Source organism: Lepisosteus platostomus, chromosome 9, assembly GCF_059453375.1.
Source record: "Lepisosteus platostomus isolate fLepPlt1 chromosome 9, fLepPlt1.hap1, whole genome shotgun sequence".
NCBI classification, from domain to species: domain Eukaryota; kingdom Metazoa; phylum Chordata; class Actinopteri; order Semionotiformes; family Lepisosteidae; genus Lepisosteus; species Lepisosteus platostomus.
The window spans coordinates 34,409,743-34,433,489 of NC_142619.1; the positions used below are offsets into that span (position 1 = coordinate 34,409,743).

Sequence of the window (23,747 nt, forward strand, 5' to 3'; positions counted from 1 at the left end):
TTTAAACATTTTATAAAGCATTATATTACAATTTAAGATATAAATAAATGTGATTATAATGTTATTGCAGTTAAATATGTTATTTAAGTTCCCCATATGTCTTAAGGCAGTGAGTATGAAACATTTATTGTCTGTTATAATTTAATAGATCTTTTCTATTCTGTCATCATAAGTAAGAATTTGAAAAGAAATATTAAAGTATATTAAAACATGAAAAGAGCTACCTAGAGAAATATAAAAAAGAAAAACCTGTGAACATGCTACATGCTGTATGTAAGATAAAATGTCTGTATTTAAAATACAATTGAGAATATAATGAAAATATTTACATATGGCATATGGTGTACTTTTGTCAATTTGCCTGAGATGTATTTGCTAAGTGCATTATTTGTCCACAAGGCAATGAACTGACGTGACTTGTACAGTATGGTGAAAGTTGGTTATTAGAAAATGGTTAGAATAAAAGTATCATGACTGTAGATTTTTTAATGGGACTTTACACTCTCTAAAGAGAGATATTGAAAGAGTGAAGAAATGGGAGTGCTTTTTCACTGATTGAGTTCCATCTGATACTGCTGTTAAAAGGCCTTAGTCTCCTTTTCTGTTTTCCTCAGGATATCTGCAAGGAATAATCTTGCAGTGAAAGTAAACAAAGGGTCCCTCTAAGTTGATAGTGTTATAATCATTGGTCATGTCAACAAATACCATGTAGAAAGCAAGCCTTGCACTACTTACAAGCCTTTTCTGATGCAATGTTTGTCAAGCAATCAGGACCATGTTGCCAGTGCTTCATCTGGACTGGAAGACTTCAGCAATTGTGACAGACAAGCCTTTTGAGAACTGTTAACAACCCTGGTAACATTTCTCAGGGAAAGGTCTGCACACAGCTCCACTTGCATGGAGTACTACTGAAGTGACTTGATGGGTGTATCAGACATGTTGGATTGGTACTTCAAAATTCTGTTGAAGTACTGTGCCTGGTGTGAGAGGATGTCACTTTTGCTAGTGAGAGGACTGCCATCAGATGTGACTATGACTATGCTGGTGAACGGGTTGTATATAGAACACTGTCCTTCATGAAGGGTTTGTCATTTATTTTCTGTAGCTGTTTTGTTGGCCCTATCCGAACGACATGTTACATGTATGAAGGATTATAATCTTTTCTGGAGAGTTATTATAATAATTAATAGCAATCTGTCAACATGAACTTGGCAACATTGCTAGAGAAAAGGACAGTTGATTTAAGTCATCAACAAATAACAAATCAACATAACTTTAAATTTAGTCTTTCATAATTGAGAGAGGCTGTATCACATGATTCAAATCTTAGATACTTTATTTATGCCGTGTATTTGAACCACTACAGATTATAATAAATCCATGACATTATTACAGAATAACATATATTTAACATCAACAAACAACATCCTTCAACAAATGTTAATAAGATCTAAGCATTTGTACTGTACTTGCAGAAACTCTTTAACAGTAATCCTGAACACAAATTATCAAAATAGACATAGTATGGAACATACACTGCCTTACAAAAGTATTCAGACCATTCCTAGGGTGTCTCATATTGTGAAATAACAAAATGATGCATAAGTATTTTCAAAGTTAACATTTTTTTGAAAACTTGAATGCTCAAACTGAAAAATCTAAGACTAATATATTTTAAAGTCAAAGTCAGAAAACCCAAACAGAAAAATATAAATTTGTGATTAAGTAAGTATTCAGACCCTTGAAAGCAATAACTGCAGGAAGCACCTTTAGCAGCAATTACTGCTACAAGTTGTTTTTGCTTAGACTCAAGCAACCAATATTGCACACTCTACCAATTATTGCCCATTCTTATTGGTAGAATTCCTCAAGCTCTCTCAAGATGCTTGAGGATCTTTTATGCACAGGTGTTTTTAAGTCTTTCTACAAATCCTCATAAGATTCTTAAAAAAACAGATTTGCTTTGACCTCATGCTTTGCATCATTGCCCTTCTGAAAAGTGAATATTGATTTAAGTGTGAAGCAGCTTTTCCTTCTGTCTGGTTTTTACATTACAGTACTTTTCTTTATACAGTACTATACTGTATATGTTCCCATCTGTCCTGACAAACATCCAGTTTCCTGTTGAAGATTTAGAACTTTAACATAATTAATTCACCACCATACTTGACAGTACAAACGGTGGCGGATTAACAAACAGGCTAGCATAGGCTGTAGCCTAGGGGCCCCTGATCAGGCCCACAGGTCCGTTTTAAAAAAATACTCTGGCCTGATCAGGGGCCCCTGATTGGCCGGGGAATTTTCTTAAACCTGTGGGCCCCCATTGGTCCATAAAAACATTTAATAATTTGTGAACCAATAATTGGCGAGATATTTTGGTGGGTTCATCAGATGATCTCTGGTGCAAATTTACGGTAGCTAGCCTCAAAATGTGAGATAGTAAATAAGATAGAGGGGTGCAAAAACGAAAAGCACGGTGGTTAAAACAGCAGTGTGAGCAGGATCTACTTAAAAAGATCCCCAGATTGACTGGTTATTTCAGGTTAGCTGAGCCAGACCCCAATCCTGGGTTTATGGCTTACGTTGCAGCCAGTGCTACAACAACCACAGTTGAAAAGTTAGCTGCACCTAGCTCTTGCCTGGGCGCAGCCTACATCAATGCCGATCATGAGGATGAGCCAGCTCCCGCAACGGAATCAAAGGAACATGAGTTGGGAGCAGAGCCATCTGAAACATTACCACCATCTCCCCATGATCAATGAGAAATATGACAGATTGACTGGTTATTTCAAATTTGATGAGCCGGACACCGATCTTGAGTTTATGGATAATAATAACAACTGCGGTTGAAAAGTAAGGTGCAGTTAGCTCAAGCCTGGGTGCAGTCTACAGTATATCAACACCGAACATGAGGATGAGCCAGCTCCCGCAAACGGAATCAAGGGACATGAGTCGATGGCGTTTCAGATGGCTCTGCCTCTATCTCTACAAAACCAATGAGGCATGTCCGAGCCGTTGCCATGGCTGTTGCACCTGCTACCGTGGAGCTAACAGTGTCTGCCACAGCAGCTCCCACTTCCTATAGCTCGGACCCAGCATGCTGGGGTAAAATAGATGAACAGATGCGGGCATACTGGTCTAGATTGGGCCCGAAATCATGTCAAAACCAAGACACAGATGTCTCTAAAACACTCTTCAAAAGAAAACTCAGAAATGGCGAGTGTGTGTCAAGGGAATGGCTGCTGTATTCCCCTTTGAAAGGTGCAGTGTTTGTTTCGCATGTAAATTATTTGGGGACAGCGATAATCAGTCCGGACCGACCATAGGCTATAGTGACTGGAAAAATGCAGCCGCACGCTTTGCTGAACATGAAGTGTCAGAGAGCCATAGAAAGGCTATGGTGGCATACGTTATGGACTGTGCTGATAATGGTCTGATAGATACAGAACTAAAAAGACAGTTTAACAATGAATATGAGTATTGGACTAACGTCTTGAAAAGCGTGGATGCAGTGTTGAAGTTTTCAGCAGGGCGAGGGCTGCCTTTTTGGGAATGCAGTAAAACGTTCAGGCGCCCCGACAACAGGAACTTCATGGGTGTCCTAAAAGTTATCAGCGAGTTTGATCCTTTCTTCAAAGCCCATATAGAAAAATATCTAATCGTTGATGTAGTGTATTGACTGATTTGAGTCTATTGACTGCAGTGGACTTGCAGGAGTTGGGAGTGTCCTGCTGTTCTTGAAATTATGCGCTCAAACAGGGTGGTTATTGTTCTCTGCTGTGCTGATGTTGTTGTTGTGTATCGTTGGTTTCAAAGTAAGCATGCGCATGATTTCTGTTATCAGCTCACTGATTGGCTGTGAATCTGATTTATTGGTTGCATTGTTGTACTTACATTACATGTTTTTGTAGTTTGTGTGTATTTGGGCTCCCTGTGTACGTGTGTGTTCCCTGCGTATGTCGTGTTACATTCCGTTTGAATCGGTGGCAGCAGCTCTTACTCCGAACGCGTCACTGAATTATTACAGTATTTTCTCTCGCTTTTTTTCTGGTAACGGGATGGGGGGGGGGCTACACAATATGTAGTCTAGGGGCCTCCGATCACCTTAATCCGCCACTTTGTACAAATGACAGTAATGATGCACTAAGTTAGGTTTGAGTTAGATGCAATTATTTGCATTTATTTGTATGTAGAACAATATCTTCAATTTCCGACCCTCAACAGGTCAACTTTGTAGATTGACTATCATACTGATAACTCCTTAACATTTTCTCCCATCTCAGTCATTGAACTCTGCAGCTCTTTCAAAGTCACTGTTGGTGTCACAGCTGCATCCCTAACCAGTGTCCTCCTTGTCTGGCTACTCAGTAAGCAGCCCAATTTTCTGTACAGTGTTTGGGTGATATGATACATGTTCCACTTCTTAAAAATCAGCTTCACTATACTGTACAGGATATTCAGTGGCTTTAATTTTTTATACTTTCCTCCTGAAGTGTGTTTTTCTACAACTTTATCTCTACTCACTGGTTTGAAAGCTACTTGGACTTCATGGTTGAATCCTTGGTTGAAATTCACTACCTGACTGTGTCACAATGGTACATTATTATTTATTATTAAATCATGTGGGCCACTTGATCAATTTTTTTCTTTCTTTTTATTTTTGTTGTGTAGAAGTGATCAATTACTAATTCAAAGTTAAATGAGCTTTAAAGCTTTAAAAGCAATGGAGTGCGAAAACTGTGTATGGGCCTGAATACATTTTCAAGGCACTGGGCATTTACAACAATATTGCAATGCGTACATTAAACAGTAATTATGTCTATAGTGTAATAACACATACTCTAGGTGAGTTGCAGAGAAGTGTAATGTATGAAGAGAGCTCATCTCACGTCAAACCTTTTTATGGAACTCAGATGTCTCCCAGATATACTGTACAGTACAAGGGCAGGAAAGCATACTGTATATAGACATGGCATGACCCCGAGAATCTATATAAGTAATCTATAAGGTACCCTGGCATTTGGATGCAATGAAATCCAAAAGCAGTTTTCAATGGCAAACTTCCTTTTCCATGGAATGTCTATTCTTTCCATCACTCATTTGTAACTTCCCCCAAAACAATTTATTCCATTATTACTGAAAGTCATAAACTCAGTAATCAATAACACTTCATAATTACTACCAGGGAATTATTAGCAATTTCCTACTTGATTATTTGATTCAATGATGCTACACAGTAAGAGAAACACACTGTGCTTCTGTAACAGAGACTGCATTTCTGATTGCTGATCTTAACATCCAGTATGCTGTACAGTACAAAACAGTACATACAGTAGTATCTTTAGATCTAAAGTTACTTAATTTAATCTCATTTAGTCTTTAATCTCAGCAGTATACTGTCTTAATTGTCACACTGTTCAGCTAAATTATTTCTGTAATCTGCCTAAAAAATATATAATTTCGATATCTAAATGGAAAGTGTTCTGGATTTTCATATTCATTCTGGATGCAAAATGAACAATTTGAAAATCAATTCTATAGCTTAATTTTCACTTGTCACATAATGCACTTATAGATGTAAATTGTGCTTTATAAGAACTTTCTAAAAAATTATATTTTCTATAATCTATATTCTATATAATTTGTATTACATTGATTCTATCATATTACATTATATGATATTTGAATTTGTGAAATCAGTATCTTCTGTCCAATTTAGCATGCTTTTTATTATTGATTAAAAATGCAGTAGGAAATAATTTAATTTGTGTTGTGATACACACTAAAACTGTTCAAGGGAACCCTCACTACATCACAGAAATTGTCACATTTTTAACTTAGAAAGCCATTCATGAAATTGAAATGACATTCAACATTCTACAGTATGTCTTATAGGTGGCCTAATGTTCTAAACATTTATGCATGTCTTCTAAGGCAGTGCGTTCTATAAAGCCTATATTATTTTAGTGTAGTGTATGTTAGTTTATTTTTTATCATTTGGTGCTAATTACTCTTTTAGTGTGTTAATTGTATTGGTAATAAAATCCAGTAACTTTTTTCCAGTAAAGCTCTGCAAGTGACACAGTCACTCCTATACAGAACTGTAAAGAACAATATTTGCTTGTAGTTGAAGTCTGACATGAATTTCTATAATTCTTTTGAATTCAATTAATGCCCTTCATTTAGGAATGTCTTAACCTTTAATTGCACAGGTGAAAGAGAAGGGTTTTAATCATGTTCATCTTTATATTTAATTATAGGAATAGCATTTAGCCATTACTACTGAAGCATAAAGCTCCATCTCCATACTTAGTGCCCTGTGTTCTTTTGTCATTGCCTTCTGCTCCACTGTGGTCCGATTCATAAAAACGGAATAATACAGCACTTCTACGTAATCAGCATACTTGAATTCCAAAGCAGTTCAGGTGTCTGCATTTACACATTTTCTACTGGGAAGGAATACAACCTCAGTTTTATACAGCTCAATTATCAGTCAAGATTTATGGAAACCACTTTAGCAATGTAGAGGCATTTGTTGATTAAATCATAAAAACTGGGTACCTTCTTTATTTGAGATGACTGCTTAAAATACCAATATTCGGACCAATGCATTTTACACAAATAATTAACCAAGGCACCACACATTGTAAAATCTTGATTTAAAGTTGCTTAAAACAGTGTAAATATTCCTACAATAAAAATAATTATCTCACACTCAAAAAAGGCTTCACAGCCAAAATGTTGTGTTTCCTTTCTTCTCCTGTTCCTTAAAAATAATTATTTTCACAGAGGCATCACTATACAGTATATTGTAGTTTTGTGATCAGAAATCATGTCCTGATAAACTAAATAAACATTAAGCACCAACAATACAAAGACAAAACTTAGTGCACATGTAGGATAACAATATCAGAAATGAGCAGTCCCTCAAGTTAAATTGTTTTACATAAGAGTTCAATTTCCTGTTTTGTGCCAAAAATGACAGGAATCTATATAAAGTAATAGATGTAGTAGTTTTTTTTTAAATCAATTCCAGAATCAAGGTTTGGTTATTCTGAATGGACATATGTCTGACAAAAAAATGTGAAGGAAATGTGAAGGAAAAAAAGGTAAATAATAAGAGATTGATTGTGATATAGCAGGCTCTGAGTTTGAATTTTAATTCAAAACTGTTTGTCCTTCCTGGCTCAAGGTGAAGGTTTATAGACATCAATGGAGACTGCTGACTCTGTTGGTGCCAAACTGTCGATAACAATGTTAGGATGAATCTCCTGAGTTTCAGTTGATGAATAGGAGGCAGAACCATTAGATTGAACATTAGGGGCATCTACAGAGAGCAACATTGGAGTGTTGCTTTTCAAAGCTTCATTCATTGAAACATGGGGCTCTTCTGGAGTAACACCCATGTCCTTGCTGTACTCTGATGGGGATTTCTTTTTTATCCTTTCATAAGTCTTGTCTTTGTTTTTTGGGCCCTGCTCAGTGTCCTGAAATCGTCCAAAAAGCCAGATGAAAAATCCAAGGAGAAAAAACGCAGCCAGGCTGGGAATAAAAGCAAGACACTTAACATCCAGACTGGCTCCCACGTACCTGCTGTGCAAAAACATGTCTCCACGACTGTAAGTCTCATTGTATGTGGGATCAATGTGAGTAGATCTCCACTCCCACGTCAGAGTACTCTTGTTAAACTCACTCAAGGTGTCAGGGTCCTCAACTGTGTAGATCTTCTCCCCCGGGCCAACATATTGCCCGTATTCATATGGCTTGTAAAAAATTTGATTTTTCCACATGTTTAAATCCAAAATCAGCACCAGACAAATTATTCCATAGTTAAACCATTTACCTGACAAAACAAAAAACAAAAATGCAGTTTTAAATTAGTCACAAGTCCCTAATAATAATAGTAATAATAGTAAAAATTATTAGTTTTCTCATTTATGTTTGTACTTTGCATTATTTAATAATGCAGCCCGCTTAAATATCATTATACACTTTATGGAAATAATGTATTTTATTTAGTATTATTAGGATTATTTGTCTAAATGAATGTCTTTAGCAAGACACATTCATTTACTAAATAATGTAAAACTAAAAAAATAATTATTTTAGAACAATCATAATGTTGCATAGATATATCCTCTAACACAACACTGTTCTTGCATTTCTAATGATGATCCTTATGTTTATATTTCAGTGCCAGAATTATGTCTTTTTAAACATTTTACTTCGAGACTTGAATTTAGAAATATGAGAATTTAATAAATTTGAATAATTTTAGTTGTTCCATACAGGCTTTTAATTCCGCATTGTATTTTAATATATTGAGAGGCAATAAGGGCAACAAACAAGTATTGAAATAAAAAATAAAACATTTGTTGTGTTGTTAATGCCCCTCAGAACATCCATTTCCTTTTCTTCAAATTCAGGTTTATGGGGGAGCCCGAGTCAATCCCAGCGAGCAACAGGCGCAAGACAGAGTACACCGTGGACAGGATGCCAGTCCATCACATGGCAGACACACAGACATGCACACAATCACATTTAGGGCCAATTTTCTCAGAAGCTAATTTACCTACCAGTAAGTCTTTTGATTGTGGGAAGAAACCAGGGCACCCAGAGTAAACTCAAGTGAACACTGGGAGAACATAAAGACTTCATGCAGACAGCACTTCAGGTCTGGAGTTAAAGCCCTGAGCTGCAGCACTGCAAGGCAGACATTTCAACCACAGTGCCACGGTGCTGCTGTGTTGCCCCATATACAGTAGTATGTAAGAGGGAGGATTAGAGTGATTAAAAACCATTATGATTTATAAACCATTAATGCAGAACACCCAACGTGCAAGCACTAAGTAAACTTCATGGCAAGAAGCCTAATGTATTTAAATTGGTTTACATTTATGAGGATTGTCCTCAATAAGCTTCTTAGCCAAAGCTAAACCTTTCAAAATTCCACCAGCCAATCCTTTCTTGGAAACTGATTTCCACACTATATGGCCGTATTAGAAATGATACTTATTATTTGGCCATTGTTCAATGTTTTTTCCAGTATGTTTTGGAAATAGAATTAAAAATTAGTAGCAGATTTCACATTCTTTTATTTTAAAACATTCTGCCATCCATCCATTTTCTGTTTCTTCCAATTCAGAGTTACAGGGAAACCGGAACCTCTCCCAGCAAGCAACAGGCACAAGGCAGGACAAGACTGGACAGGACGCCAGTCCATCAAAGGGCAAACACACACACTTATTTTAAACTATATAAACATACAGTATGATGATTTTAATGATAACTCACCATTTAGTATTCTTTGTCATTTTCATAATCATGTGTTTTATATAACTTTTTATAAAACAAAATAATTCTATTTGATAAGGTAGTGAGTAAGCAATAAGTTGGATACTTTTATAAATTATTTTAAATCAGAAATCATTCTGTCTCATCTCTGAATGTTTCTATATTTCCGGTTTGTTGGACGATACACAGATTGGGATATTTAAAATTGATTTTATATTTCAACATACCTGTGATGTGAATGTGATACTCTTCCTTGAATATACTTTTGCAGACAGGCAGCTTTAACTTTACTTGAGTAGTAGACATTCCAGGCAGATTCATATCTAAATCACCCATGAAATGAGGAAATTCCCAATCCTAATAATAAATAAAAACTTTAGTATGGTACAAATATTAAATACATCTTTTGCAATACATTAGTTATTTGTTAACTCCACAGGTTTGATAAAAGGGTACCAATTCAAAAGACAATACACCCATTATATAAATCTTTTAATAGGTTTGAATAATATGTTTCAATATGTCTCCTTTGCACTGAAATGAAGAAAATACAGTTCAGATATAGCTATATTTCATTGTTTACAAGACCAAAAGTGTAATAGTTACTGTAATTGAGAATACTTCCCACAAATAATATTACAAGGAAATTGTAAATACTGTATATTTCTAAAATATTCTTACTGTTTCAAGGTGGTTGGGGGTCATGACTTACACTATAGCGGAGGTGCACAACCACAGACATTAAATCTCTAGCGACTGAATAACCAAAAAGGTGTGAAATTGGACTTAAACCAACTCAGAAAAAAACAAGTAAAGAGCTTGAGTTACATATTTAGTGAAGGTGGACCTCATTCTTCATATCATTCTTTTCCTTTTAATATTTCAATATTTTCAGTGTGAATCCTGAAAATAACCTTTGAGGGCTTTACGTTCATGATGCAGTAATAATATTCTTTGTAACATTTTTTACAGTTATTTTGTCACAGGCTCCCTAATATCTGAGGCAGATCACTGGCCTGACCACCCCATCTATCTGAGACCATGTGATTTTAACCGTGGGAACACCTGAAAGAAAATTTCAGACAAACCCACACAAGTGTTTAATGGTAGTACATGAATAAAAGGTTTATTTTTATCCTTCATACTCTGTATTAATTCAACTATACACTTGGAAGATGTCATTAAAAGTAAAGGAGGACACTGTCAGATTGTGTGACATCCTACCCTCAACCTGTGCTGTCCCATCAGTCTGCACATACAAAAACTCACAATGGCCACAAAGTAAAGTCCAATAGCTTTATTGGATGCCTTTTTAGGTTACACACAACAAAAACCCAACAACCCAAAAAACAGTCAAAACTAGCACCGTGCACATCTTTTAAATAACAAGTACTTGAGATGCCAGAGAAGGTTTTGAACAAGGGAAGAGTATTAAATTTTACAGCTATTTCATAGTAAAAACAAATGATCCCTGGTGATGAGACAAACGCCAATACGGCTTTAAACCAGTCTTTTGTAGTTTAATAGTCTGCCTGTTAAAAGACGTTATTGAGCAAAGTTATATTACTTCATATTCCACAGTATTTTTTTAATGAATGAATTAGACTAAAAAAGTATGTTAAAATGCAAATTCATAATGTAAATAATTTATGTACAGTATAATTTAGATTATACGAATCTGTCCTATGCCTGTCACTTGGGTAAATATTAAGAGCAAATAATGTATTAAAAGCACTTTTAGTATGTATAAACACACAAAACATAACACGGTTTAAATATATTATGGGGTATTGTAATGAAGGATTATCAGTACTTATTTTCTTCCAAGTAAACTACAATCCCTTGTGTAAATTAATGTATCTGAAAGACTTTTTAAATTGAATATACTGGCCACTTGGCACTGAATATTGGCAACAGTAACCCATTCACCATTCTTGAAAGAGAGATTTTTTTTAACAGATAAAACTTATTTTCAAAGGTCTGAAGACCTCTTCACATCTATAAAGAAACTACAAATTGATATTTTTTCACCAAATCCCAAGATCATGAGATTTTCAACAGACAAATCCAAACATTTGTTGAACAAATTGATATACTAAACTATAGTAATAAGAATTTAAGCAAGTATCAAAAAAGATATTTAGAGTGAAGGTTAAGCCTTATAGTATAGAAATTTCTTTTTTTTAATATAGAGGGTGTCTTTACTATTTGAAATCTGCAGTGTGGCATGTTTATAAAATCACCTAATGGCAGGGATGCATTTTACAAATGGTGATCACATCACACCCACACCCTGGGTATCATATTAAGGTAGTAATTGCCAAGTCGACAATGCTTCTAAGATGATCAAAGGTGAATGTTATATAATTGTTTGACTTTTTAACTTTTTATATACATAAAACATTTTCTACCTGCTTTATTCAATACAGGGTCACAGGGGAGTGGGGCCTATTCTGACAAACATCGGGCACAAACAGATTACACCTTGAATGAGACACCAGTCCATCACAAGGCAAACACTCAATTTTCCCAGATGCTAACTCTTCTGAGCAAAAGAAGAAGCACCATACCTGTATGTCTTTTGGACTGTGGGAGAAACCAGAGGAAACCCACCCAACACAGGGAAAACATACAAACACTACACGGATAGCATCCCAGGTCTGGAATCAAATGCAGAGCCCCAGCTCTGTGAGGCAACAGTGCTAATCACTGTGCTACCATGCTATTCCATCTTTGTTAGATGTGTACCGTTATATTGTAATCATAAAACTTAATCGTTTTATGCATTTCTCTGGACATACCTTTACTCATATTTTGAGTATTCGTATTTCGATTCATATGGAAAGAAAATAGCAACTACTGTATAAATATGCAAGTCTGCTAATCTATTAAGAAAAAAATGCAGGTAAATCAGGCTACAAGTAGTAGTGATATTAGCAAATTACGTTTCAAACTGAGTCGTATATATCATTAAATTGTAATTGTCATGCCAAGTACACCTAGAGGGTGCTCTACTTCCATCCTGTTCCTTGTTCCCCATGATTATTAATTTGTTTCCAGTGTGTTTTGTTGTGTAGCCTATTTACTGTACTTCCTGTGTCTGCTCTGCTCCTCGCTCAGCATTGAGGGTACGGATGTCCTGAGACAGGCCCATGGCCTGAGGGCATAGGTTTCTTTCCGACATTGTCTGACCCCCTGAGCCTGGGCTTACCCCTGTGTTGCCCCTTTTTCGCTACCCATAGGGTCTTTACTGCTCTCCTTGTCATACCACAGCTTGTCCTTCTGACATCCGTGACAGTAGTAGAGTTTAACAGTAGTAAGAACTGTGTGCAGTACATGCTGTTATATCTCATTACAATTCAAAAAGATTTATTGCTGCACTAAATGTGTTTCAGGATCAATAGTGTGTTCATTAATTTGTTTTTTTTTTTAATCCAGAACTACAGTATACAGTACATCACTCATCAACTATAGAATTAAACATAAATGTAGAGACATAATTGTTCAAATTCATCAATCCTAAAGTTCATACAAAATGCTATCAACCTATGGTACATGGATAGAGAGCAGAATCCAATATATTGAGATGTTATACTGTAGTTCTGTATGATTTATATCTGAAAGATACAATTTCATTTTCAATTTTTGCAAAGCCACTCATCAGTGATGCATTTGTCACATACACCCTGGGGCCAGATTCTGCAAGGTAAGCAAGATATAGGCATCCTCACCCACAACTATGATTGACATACAGTATTTTAGCCTTATTCCTGTAATTCATTCTTCCCAGTACACCCAATAAACAATTAAAATATTATCTGCTGATTTTTGTGTGGCTGTATGAAAATAAGTAGAAAAAAAGACTTAAGTTCATCTTCATTAATTTAAAATCACTCTGTTTTTAGACTATTACTGCCTGAAATAGAACTACCTTGGGTTAATGAAGACTTTTGGAGAAGATCTTTTATTTTTAACTTTAGGTCAGCATATCAGAAAATTAAAGTCTCATTCAGTAGAAAAGATGCTTGTCAAAAAGGCAAGAACAGAAATGAGGACAGATCTGTTTTAGTGTCAATAATATTCTCAGCCTATTATTTCTACAATGCTATTAACAGGAAAGGTATCGGCATTGTGGAAACTTAAGGGTTCTGTTTGTGAAAATCCAAGAACACAGCTGACTTATTTTATTAACCAAATGTTAGTAATTATTATATTTTATTATATTATATTACAGTATATTTAGTATTTTATTATATATTTATTTCATTATATGATATAATTATTTATATGTTCTGTTTAAAAAAACTGGCAATACTAATTACTTCCCCATCTCCACACACGTACAAGTAGTCCACAATGAGATGACAAGCATATGCATTTTTTATGGGCAACAGAGAAATGCAATACAAGGTACCTACTGTATTACATGAGCTTATTAAATCGTATGTAAACTATTACATATTTTGTAGTGCATTAAGTGCGAAAGCAAGGACATGAAACTATAAAGAAAAACATAAATAGAGGTATTTGTCTTTCAAATACTGCCATACTGTACGTACATGAGTGTGAAAGTCTGCCAGGTTTCAAGTGGTAAGATGATTAACACTGTTCTTAAGTGGAAGTAGCATGAGTATGACATTAAAACTGAGTATTACATCAAGAGTGAATGTGTAAGGGGAAAATAGACACAAACTATGCAATAGCAGGCAAAAAGACACTGTGAGCTTTAAAGTAAAAAGCTCTATCAAAATTGAAAAGTTAGGTATTAACCACAAGTTTAGAATTTATATAATTCCAGAAAAAGGAAACACCCGTGATTACATTGAAGAATTTTATACATTATAGTCTATGTAATTATTCATATTGCAGTAAGTCGGCTATGAGTTACCACTTTTTAATAAGACTGTGGGCAATGGTTTTACATACAAGTGGGCACAATATTTTCCATTTGAAGATGTAAACAAATCATCATGGCCACAAATCATGGTCACACTGAACAAGTATAGCTCCTTCTATTGTGTTTTTGTTTATAGGAGGATGTGTGTTCTTATTTTGAAAATGTATGTCCTGAAAAGAAAACAATATTTTTTCTTATGAGTATCAAAAGAAAGGCATTCTTCTGAGCATATTTTTAAAAAACAAAGTATATGGAATTTGAATATTGCATTAATGTTTTTGACATAATTTGAATAATTGATCATTCACGACTAATCATGAAACACTCAAGTGTCTTTGTAGAATTAAATTACCTTATTAGTGAGAATTGATTGGGTACAGTTGATGATGTAGTTTAAGATAATTTAGGTGATGTTTCTTTTGATACTAAGTACTGTATATATTAAATACATAAATTCAAATCTCAACACCAACAGTGTAAAAATATATATTTCAGATGCTGGAATTGTTTATTTCTTTTGCAAAGAGAACAGCAAAAACATTTTAATTGGCCCCTGGGGAAACATACCTGCATTACAATCAGGAGGTCAAACACCAGGATGAAAGATGCCAGAAAAGCTCTGGAGACTTCATCACTTGGCAGAAATCCCCGATTCAAGTTGTCCCAACTGATCCAGTCCGTGCTGATGACTAGAACCACTACAGATGTCAGAGAAATCAGCACAGTCCTGAATGAGAAAAAAATTGATTTTATAAGGCAGTTCACAAAATGTTTCTCAACCTTTTCTACAACAAAACCTGCACAACAAAGTTCAAAGCTCAGATATTATGCTTTAGTTGTTACATATCACAGTGATTTCTGGCAGTAGTTTCAAAACAAAAAGGATGAAATCATAAGGTGAGTGCATAATATGTCCCTTAGAAAACTAAGGTGACTGTATTCTGTATACTGTTATTGTCCTCTTTTGCTTTTCCATCAAACCCTGATGGTTTTCGATGTACAGTATAGTAATACAAAGATTTTAAATCACTATGAAATTTGCTAATTAACATGGAAATGGCTGTGTATCTGCATCTATAGAGTGTGAGTACCATATTATGCATTTTTGTGTTTTTGTCATTCTTGTTATGAAGACTAGATTTTTCAAGACAAGTGATGGAAAAAGAAATAGAGATTAAAACAGGTGATGTTATTTTTGTTTTCTTTGCCACCAGGCACTGATTGTAATGTAAGGTTAGATAAATACTTTGTAAATATTATTATTAATCCTGTGAGGGGGGAAATTGCAGAGGAAAATCATGGTGTTTGAATGTGTGAAGGAGCATTTGGCATAAGGTAAAAAAGAAAAAGATGATTTACGAATTTGTTGCTGACCTCTTAAAGAAGTTATGGATAAAGATGAGCTCTGGCACTGTTAATATAGGACCCCTATAAAACTGTATTCTGACCTTTAAGGCTATGAAGTTTTAGACCATATTCTTTCTTTGATTGTATTAAAGAAGTATATGTAATTGTTCTTTGTGACAGTGTGTCAGCTACTGTACTGTAGTTGCTGATAATTTGTCTGTGATTGGCAACAGCTGTGACTGTCCCTGTAAAACCCAGCTTCTCAAGGTAGAAGCTGAAGGAGGAGCATGTTGCATACCACAGGTTTGCTGGAGAGCCAAGCTGCCCTAACAGAAGCAGCCTGAGGAGCTGACAGCTGAAAGAGAGAGATGAACAAGCTATATCAAGCAGCCTTGTTGAAGCAGCTTGAGATGCTGACAGATTGAGATGCTGAAAGACTGAGATAGGCTGACAAGCCACATACTGTAGAAACAAGAAGTTATTTATTTTGTTTTTATTTTTGGTGAATAGAATAAAGATTACTGTTGCACTGATTGAATTTTACATAGTAGTAGGCTGCCTCCATTGAACTAGCCTGTTACAGGTCTTTATAAGGGTTAATCAAAACTTTAAATGAAATGTGACATTTTGGGATATTTATCTGGGGTATGCGCTAAATGTGTTTGTGTGAGGTACAAAGAAATTGGCCATGTGAGTGTGGATTGTACTAATAGCAGGATAATTTGGTTGGGAGATTCCCTTTTATACTGTACAGTATGTACTGTAGATTGACCAAAAAGCATTTACAATAAATAGAATGAAGAGAATATTGTTTTTGGGTTGGGGTTGGTAAAATATGATTTAGAGGAGGAGAGAGAAGTAGATATGTATGCCTTCATTGGCTCTGAGGGTGGGGAGGTGACAACTGAAATCAACGCAAGAGAGGTTAGAATCTACCTACAGTAGTAATGAATCAAGTAAAGCAGTTTAGCGAGGCTATTTACAGTTAATAGGCTGGATGAGAAGGAAAAGAAAATTCTGCCTTCCATCCAAAGTGATAGGCATGGTGGAGGCAATTCATCTTTTTCGAGGAGGACATTATCCCAAGTGGCAATGTCAGGGTACATGACTCTGGTGTGCCATCCATAATGATAGCAAAGTTGAATATTTGGCTGAGCTTTTAGTTTATTTTAGCAAAACTCAGACAAAAGATAAAATCTAAATGAGGTTGTGGCTTCTCTTTCTTCTTCTTGTGCTTCTTGCTGTAGCAACCAAGTATCAGGAGTATTAAGCAGTCTGTGAGGACAATGTTTACAGTACAGATGCAGCCATTCAAAATGGGTGAGGTATTTCGCGGCATACCCCGGTTGCCGTGTCACGGTATCACGCGGTATCACGCATTTCACGTGTGTCACGTGACTAACTATCCAGCGTCGCCTTTTAAAACCGCCAGGGGGAGCTTAACCTCTCATGTACAGCATTTGAGCCTTTAATTTTGAACTGTGTATTACAGCATGTTAATCATCAGTCATTAAAATGTTGGTATATTTTATGAAAGCAAGATTGCTCAGTTGGACAAAAGTACACAACCTACCTTTATCAGAAATATTTATGCATCAAAGCCTTTACTGAAGATATTACTAATAGTATTAATAATGGATGACTTTGGACAAGCTGTATACTCAAAGTATAATTTCTTTAGCACATTTGTACAAGCACTTGGAATCTGTCCAAGCCATACTTTGTCAGGCATTTTGTTTTACTTCAACGGGCATAAAAACTTCCTTGCTTTTAACAGGGCGTTTCATAATTTCTAGCTACGAAAATGATTTAAAATGCGACACCTATCATTCAACTAGAGCTTAAAATATCACAAGGAAAAATACACACCGGTATTCCAATTCTCCCTAAACGTTGTAAGCTTCGAAGTCTTTAACTAAGGTGATACCGGAGTCAACAAGAATACTTTTAGAATTTGATTAAAAGGGAATATAATATGGAATCGCGAATCTCAAGAAATTAATAACGGTATGATTATATCCGTGTACTGCGGCAGGGCTGTGTAGGGCTGTATATAATATGGAATCGCGTATCTAAAGAATTTAATAACGGTATGATTATATCCGTGTACTGCGGCAGGGCTGTGTAGGGCTGTTTCGCCTACCTGATCATGTGAGCTGTCTTGTAGCCTACTGGTCTAGGTGCGTGACTACCAACTGGTAGGTTGTGTGTTCGAATCCAGCTGGTGCTGGACTTTTCATTTTTATTTATTTATTTTTTAATCGCGTAACATAAACATATTACCGTATGCAAACTGTACTGTATACAGTATGTATATGTATATTTAATGTCTTAACTGTGCCCATTTAATTGAATTAAAAAAAAATTATTTAACACGAACATTAAGCTGTTTACATCTTCCGCCTGAGAACAGTCACCCGTTGCTACCCAACGCAGAATGGTGATTGGCTGACACTATCTGACACCCCTCTGATTGGAGAAAAAAGACGTGCTGGTGTGCTATACACACTACCAGGAAGAGGATTTCTTTCTATTCAAAACGTGTATTTTAAAAGTTTAAGAAGTAAAAACCTTACAGCAAACACAGATTACTAAACTGATCAGGATCGTTATCTTTGTCTTATGCATAATAATGTTCACCGCTCTGTCCAGCAAATTAATAATAAACTTTATTTTATATAGCGTTTTAAACGAATAAGTAATTAGATTGCTCATAAACCTAATCACTTGCTTTTTCTTTTTATTTAGGCTCAGATTTCAACTATAGATCGTATTATTAATAACCATAATAACAACCAACCAACAAAAACAACCATATAAACATAATGGTGGTGCACAGAACCTGTGTAATTGTTGATAGATGATGTACTCGTAACATTTTTTCAAGACGAACTACAACATTTAAAAAATGACTTGTATGTACTTGATATCTCTAATCAATCCACGGGTCCCAGCACAAAACGAAAGTAAAACGCATACCGTTTCGTGCTTATTATTAGTTGCTCAAAAGTAATTTGACCGTATGAAATGCATAATATAAACCTAGAAACATATACGTGAGCAGTACTTTAGCACTGTAGTATCGGTGTTAAGACATACCTCTCAAATACTGTAAATCAAGTTAAAAATATCTCAAGACCGATTCTGGTCGTAATGAAACCATGCAAGGGAGTTTTTATGTCCGTTGCAGTTCTTTTGCAACATGAATATAATTATATCGTTATTAATTTCTTGAGATACGCGATTCCATATTATATTCCCTTTTAATCAAATTCTAAAAGTATGCTTGTTGACTCCGGTATCACGTTAGTTAAAGACTTCGAAGCTTACAATGTTTAGGGAGAAATGGAATACCTCCCTGTATTTTTGTGTATTTTTGTGTATTTTTGTATTTTTTGTGTGTATTTTTTTCTTTAAAGTACCGAGACCAGCCATATACTGTATGTTTATGTTAAGATTTCCCTTCAGTGGTAAAATTAGATATGAATATTCAATACTTAAACGGGCACAGTTTAGACATTAAATATACATATACATATTGTATACAGTACAGTTTGCATACGGTAATATGTTTATGTTACGCAATTAAAAAATAGATAAATAAAACTGGAAGGTCCAGCACCACCATTATGTTTATATGGTTGTTTTTGTTGGTTGGTTGTTATTATGGTTATTAATAATACGATCTATAGTTGAAATCTGAGCCTAAATAAAAAGAAAAAGCAAGTGATTAGGTTTATGAGCAATCTAATTACTTATTCGTTTAAAACGCTATATAAAATAAAGTTTATTATTAATTTGCTGGACAGAGCGGTGAACATTATTATGCATAAGACAAAGATAACGATCCTGATCAGTTTAGTAATCTGTGTTTGCTGTAAGGTTTTTACTTCTTAAACTTTTAAAATACACGTTTTGAATAGAAAGAAATCCTCTTCCTGGTAGTGTGTATAGCACACCAGCACGTCTTTTTTCTCCAATCAGAGGGGTGTCAGATAGTGTCAGCCAATCACCATTCTGCGTTGGGTAGCAACGGGTGACTGTTCTCAGGCGGAAGATGTAAACAGCTTAATGTTCGTGTTAAATAATTTTTTTTAATTCAATTAAACGGGCACAGTTAAGACATTAAATATACATATACATACTGTATACAGTACAGTTTGCATACGGTAATATGTTTATGTTACGCGATTAAAAAATAAATAAATAAAAATGAAAAGTCCAGCACCAGCTGGATTCGAACACACAACCTGCCAGTTGGTAGTCACGCACCTAGACCAGTAGGCTACAAGACAGCTCGCATGATCAGGTAGGCGAAACAGCCCTACACAGCCCTGCCGCAGTACACGGATATAATCATACCGTTATTAAATTCTTTAGATACGCGATTCCATATTATATACAGCCCTACACAGCCCTGCCGCAGTACACGGATATAATCATACCGTTATTAATTTCTTGAGATACGCGATTCCATATTATATTCCCTTTTAATCAAATTCTAAAAGTATGCTTGTTGACTCCGGTATCACGTTAGTTAAAGACTTCGAAGCTTACAATGTTTAGGGAGAAATGGAATACCGGTGTGTATTTTTTTCTTTAAAGTACCAAGACCAGCTATATACTGTATGTTTACGTTCCAAAATTAATATCGTTTATGGCCTTCACACGCATTACAGTATGCTCCTATTCTTTACAGTATGCTCAGCTACTAAGATTTCCCTTCAGTGGTAAAATTCAATATCTACAATGGGCACAGTAAAGACGTTTACAGTAAGTCTTTCTACGACAGACCAACGGACCACGAGTGCCCCTGTCGGTCAACCAATCACGCACCGCGGTATCCTGTGACATCATACCTGCAGTATCTGTACCGCGGTGTCTGTACCGCTCACTTTGAATGGCTGCATCTGTATGTTGACCGTTGATGGTGAGTTATGGACAATGTGATTCAGGATACTTCAAGAGAAACATTTCACTTATAGTTGCAAAAAATCCACAAAATTTATATTAAGAAAATGACAAAAGCTTTGTAACTGGATTGACATTTTAATGAATATACATGACATTTGTAAATGTATTATGCTGATTATCACATTTCATCAACACGGTTGATCAACAGGGGGCCTACAGTGAACATCACATGCTAATGTCAAGTGTGGCCACCATCAAAGCAATGCAAGCCGTACTTTGTGAAGCATGCTTTGCACTACATTTAAGCTGCTGTCTTCTGGGATTCTGTCCTATACCTTTTGTATAGTCTGCACAATTCTTTTCAATGGTCTTTGAGCCCTAGATGGCACACATTGTCCCAATGTAACCCACAAATGGGGCTCTGTTATGGAGAGTAGGGCATCCACAAGTTAAATTATTATCTTGCAAGAAAACCTTGTTACACAGGCAACATGTATAAATGTTTTTCTCTATAGGAATCCTGTTATACAGTATCTAGGTGATCTGTAGGAGCAGCAACAGGATGACTAGATGCCATCACTTTTAGACCTCTTCATTGATTGGTCTGTTGTACATATCAGTTAGTGTATCATTCTGCACAACTGTGCAACATTTGCTGACATCTGTCAGGGTGCTTTAGACAAAACCCTGATTCATCTCTAAAAAAGACATGGCTCTACTACTGATGAATCCACCTGAGGTGTTGCACCAACATGCTAAAGTATTGTTTTCTTGACATGAAAGATAAATCACCTGTGCTCAATCATCTCTATCATTAATTAGTTAATTTAGTTCTCATGCAGATCAGTTATTCAACTGATTTGTTTATCACATGATCAGTCATAAATGATCAATTAATCAAAATGATGCTGGAAACGTTCATACAAAATCCCAAAACTGATCACTTTAATGTTCTAAATAAAAAAATGCACAAACGTGACATTGCGTATTACTATATAAGTACAGTATTACATGTACTGTCAAAGTAAATGTAATATAAAAGCATTACATTTACATCAGGAGTGGCAGAGGGAAGAGACAAAGGAGGTGAGTGATTTATTGTGAGACAAGGAAGCCTTCATCTTCTGAAAGTCCATGCAGAGTCCAGGAATGTGTATACACTCCAGTACATGGCTCTTCTTTAGGACAGGTATAAGACCATGTTGACTGAGGTTGTTTGTGATGCAACAGCTTCCTGAATGGTGTGTAAATCACTCAGTTGACAACATAATTGAGAAACGTGTGCCATACAGCCACGGTGAAGAGAGGGGTCTGTCCTTTTGGAAAACATATGTGTGGCAAGAGACAGAAAGGGAGAACACATATTTAGTCAAATTAAACTTGGGAGGCAACACAAATTAGTTACTGTAACTTAATTTAAGTAACTTAATTTTCACATCACTGTCCACTTAAGCCAGACAGATAAGGGAAAGTGCTTATATATTAACATTACTTTGTGGAACATTTTAGGCACCTCAGGCCTAGGAGTCCTTGAACAATTCTGGCACCTGCAATCATTCTGAATGCAAACTCTTCCAGAGTTTTGGTTTCCTAACCTTTTGGATAGCTCACTTAGTGAGATGCACATTTATCTTAAGTACAAAAGTGGAACCATGAGATGAACCAAACCTTGTACACTTGTAACCTTGACTCTTTTAAAGGGTGGTGGCTTCAGTCAAAATGTCAGTGCATAACTGGGTTTTAGCACTGAGGTGGTCAGGATTCAGTATCTCCAAAGGATGATGTAATGAGGTGAGAAGAATTAATCTGTCAAGGCTTCAATGCTGATGAGATCACCCAAGGTGTTACTCCAATATGTCGATAGGAATATTTCTTTTGATAAATGGGCTTTTGTTAAGTTGTGTTTTCAAACAGGCTTAACATTCAACATTTTAAACTGTCAGAAGGGATCTTGTAAAATATTTTTCTACCTACAAGGAAATAATAGATACTGAGATTTTTGTTGCTGCATTTGGCACATTTCGCTTAATTCTCGATGTGCTATCATAATCTGATTATTTTATGCAGTGTATTTTATTTGCACAATTCAGTTTAAGAGAGATTTAATCTAATGAGGCACATGAAACATAAGCAGAAGTCTTAGTCAGCACTTGAACACAAGGCAAAATAGCTGACATAATACAAAATATGGTTAAATGAAAAAAAGCCCTTTTACAGTAAAAAAAAAAGATAAAAGTAATGAGGGAAGATATTTTAATGATGCTTTGATCTAACTTTATGAGCCTGGAATTGTTTACAAGATTTTGTGATCCTCTAGCCTCCAAGCCTCTTCATTGCCTGTTTGAATTCATGCTGTAGATTACCAGCAACGATCTGTCTGCCTAGGGATATACATGTAGATCAAGATCGAGCTTCTTACCTGTAAACCTAACTTTGCTTTGCCCACATTGTATTATGCCTTATATCCTGAAGATGAAGAATCACCATAGTAGCTGTCACAGGAGAAGTGTCAGTCAGCATTCAAAATAAGAGCTCCAGACAACCCTGTAATATTTTAGGCCACCAGGCCTCAGCATACCAAATGGCAAAAAATAAATTAAAATGAAAATATGAGCTCTAAGTTGATGGGCTTGAACTTCACTGCTAACATTTCTTCATACATATTTAATTGCTCTGTTGAGATTGTATACTGGTTTGGAAACATTCCAGACATTATTTCCGTTCCATTAGTGTGCTTACTCTGTGTTCTCTACATAACCTGAAATGATTGAATCCATAAATGTCTTTCTACTCAGTGACCTAAACATTAACTGAGGTTGTGTGCTGATTAAAACAAACTGCACGTCCTTTACACAAGTATTCTCTCCAAGCTTAATAAATTGCCATGTCAATAGAAAAGCTTATGTCTTTTCAGAATGGAACACACTCAAATCTGTTTTTTTGTGAATTTAAACACAATGCATATCCACTGAACGAAGGTTAAGGTGAAACATTTAAACCCCAAAATACTTAACAGACCTTGTTCAAAATATTCATACTTTCATGTAAAGGCAACTTTGTTTTTCTTTGTTTATGCTACTTAATATGTTTGAAGAGACTGCATGAAAACATAATGCTGCATGATGGAAAAAACTCTAAGAGCCTAGATCACATGAGCAATAGAGAGGTACATCAAACACAGGATTGTGACACATATGTGACCTCATTTGTGAAGAGTTCTAGTCAATACTGTTTTTTTACAGCACATTCCCTTAGCCATACTATGTGGCTGATATGCGCCATATTAAACTACTAT

At 35.6% G+C, this 23,747-nt stretch overlaps 2 protein-coding genes across 3 annotated transcripts in view; one reads left to right on the forward strand and one right to left on the reverse strand.

Annotated features, from left to right (window-relative positions):
- Positions 1 to 2,762, forward strand: part of LOC148654889 (uncharacterized) — a 33,387-nt gene extending 30,625 nt beyond the window's left edge. Inside the window, exon 4 of the mRNA XM_088646601.1 lies at positions 2,543 to 2,762. Within this exon, the coding sequence (XP_088502727.1) occupies positions 2,543 to 2,762 (220 nt within the window). The remainder of the gene's footprint in view (positions 1 to 2,542) is intronic.
- tmem117 (transmembrane protein 117) overlaps positions 1,320 to 23,747 on the reverse strand; it is a 374,724-nt gene continuing 352,296 nt past the window's right edge. For both annotated transcript variants that reach the window (XM_088644793.1, XM_088644794.1), the window contains 3 exons: positions 14,759 to 14,918; positions 9,522 to 9,651; positions 1,320 to 7,843 (listed from right to left, as the gene is read on the reverse strand). In XM_088644793.1, the coding sequence (XP_088500919.1) occupies positions 7,188 to 7,843; positions 9,522 to 9,651; positions 14,759 to 14,918 (946 nt within the window). In that variant the 3' untranslated portion in view covers positions 1,320 to 7,187. The remainder of the gene's footprint in view (positions 7,844 to 9,521; positions 9,652 to 14,758; positions 14,919 to 23,747) is intronic.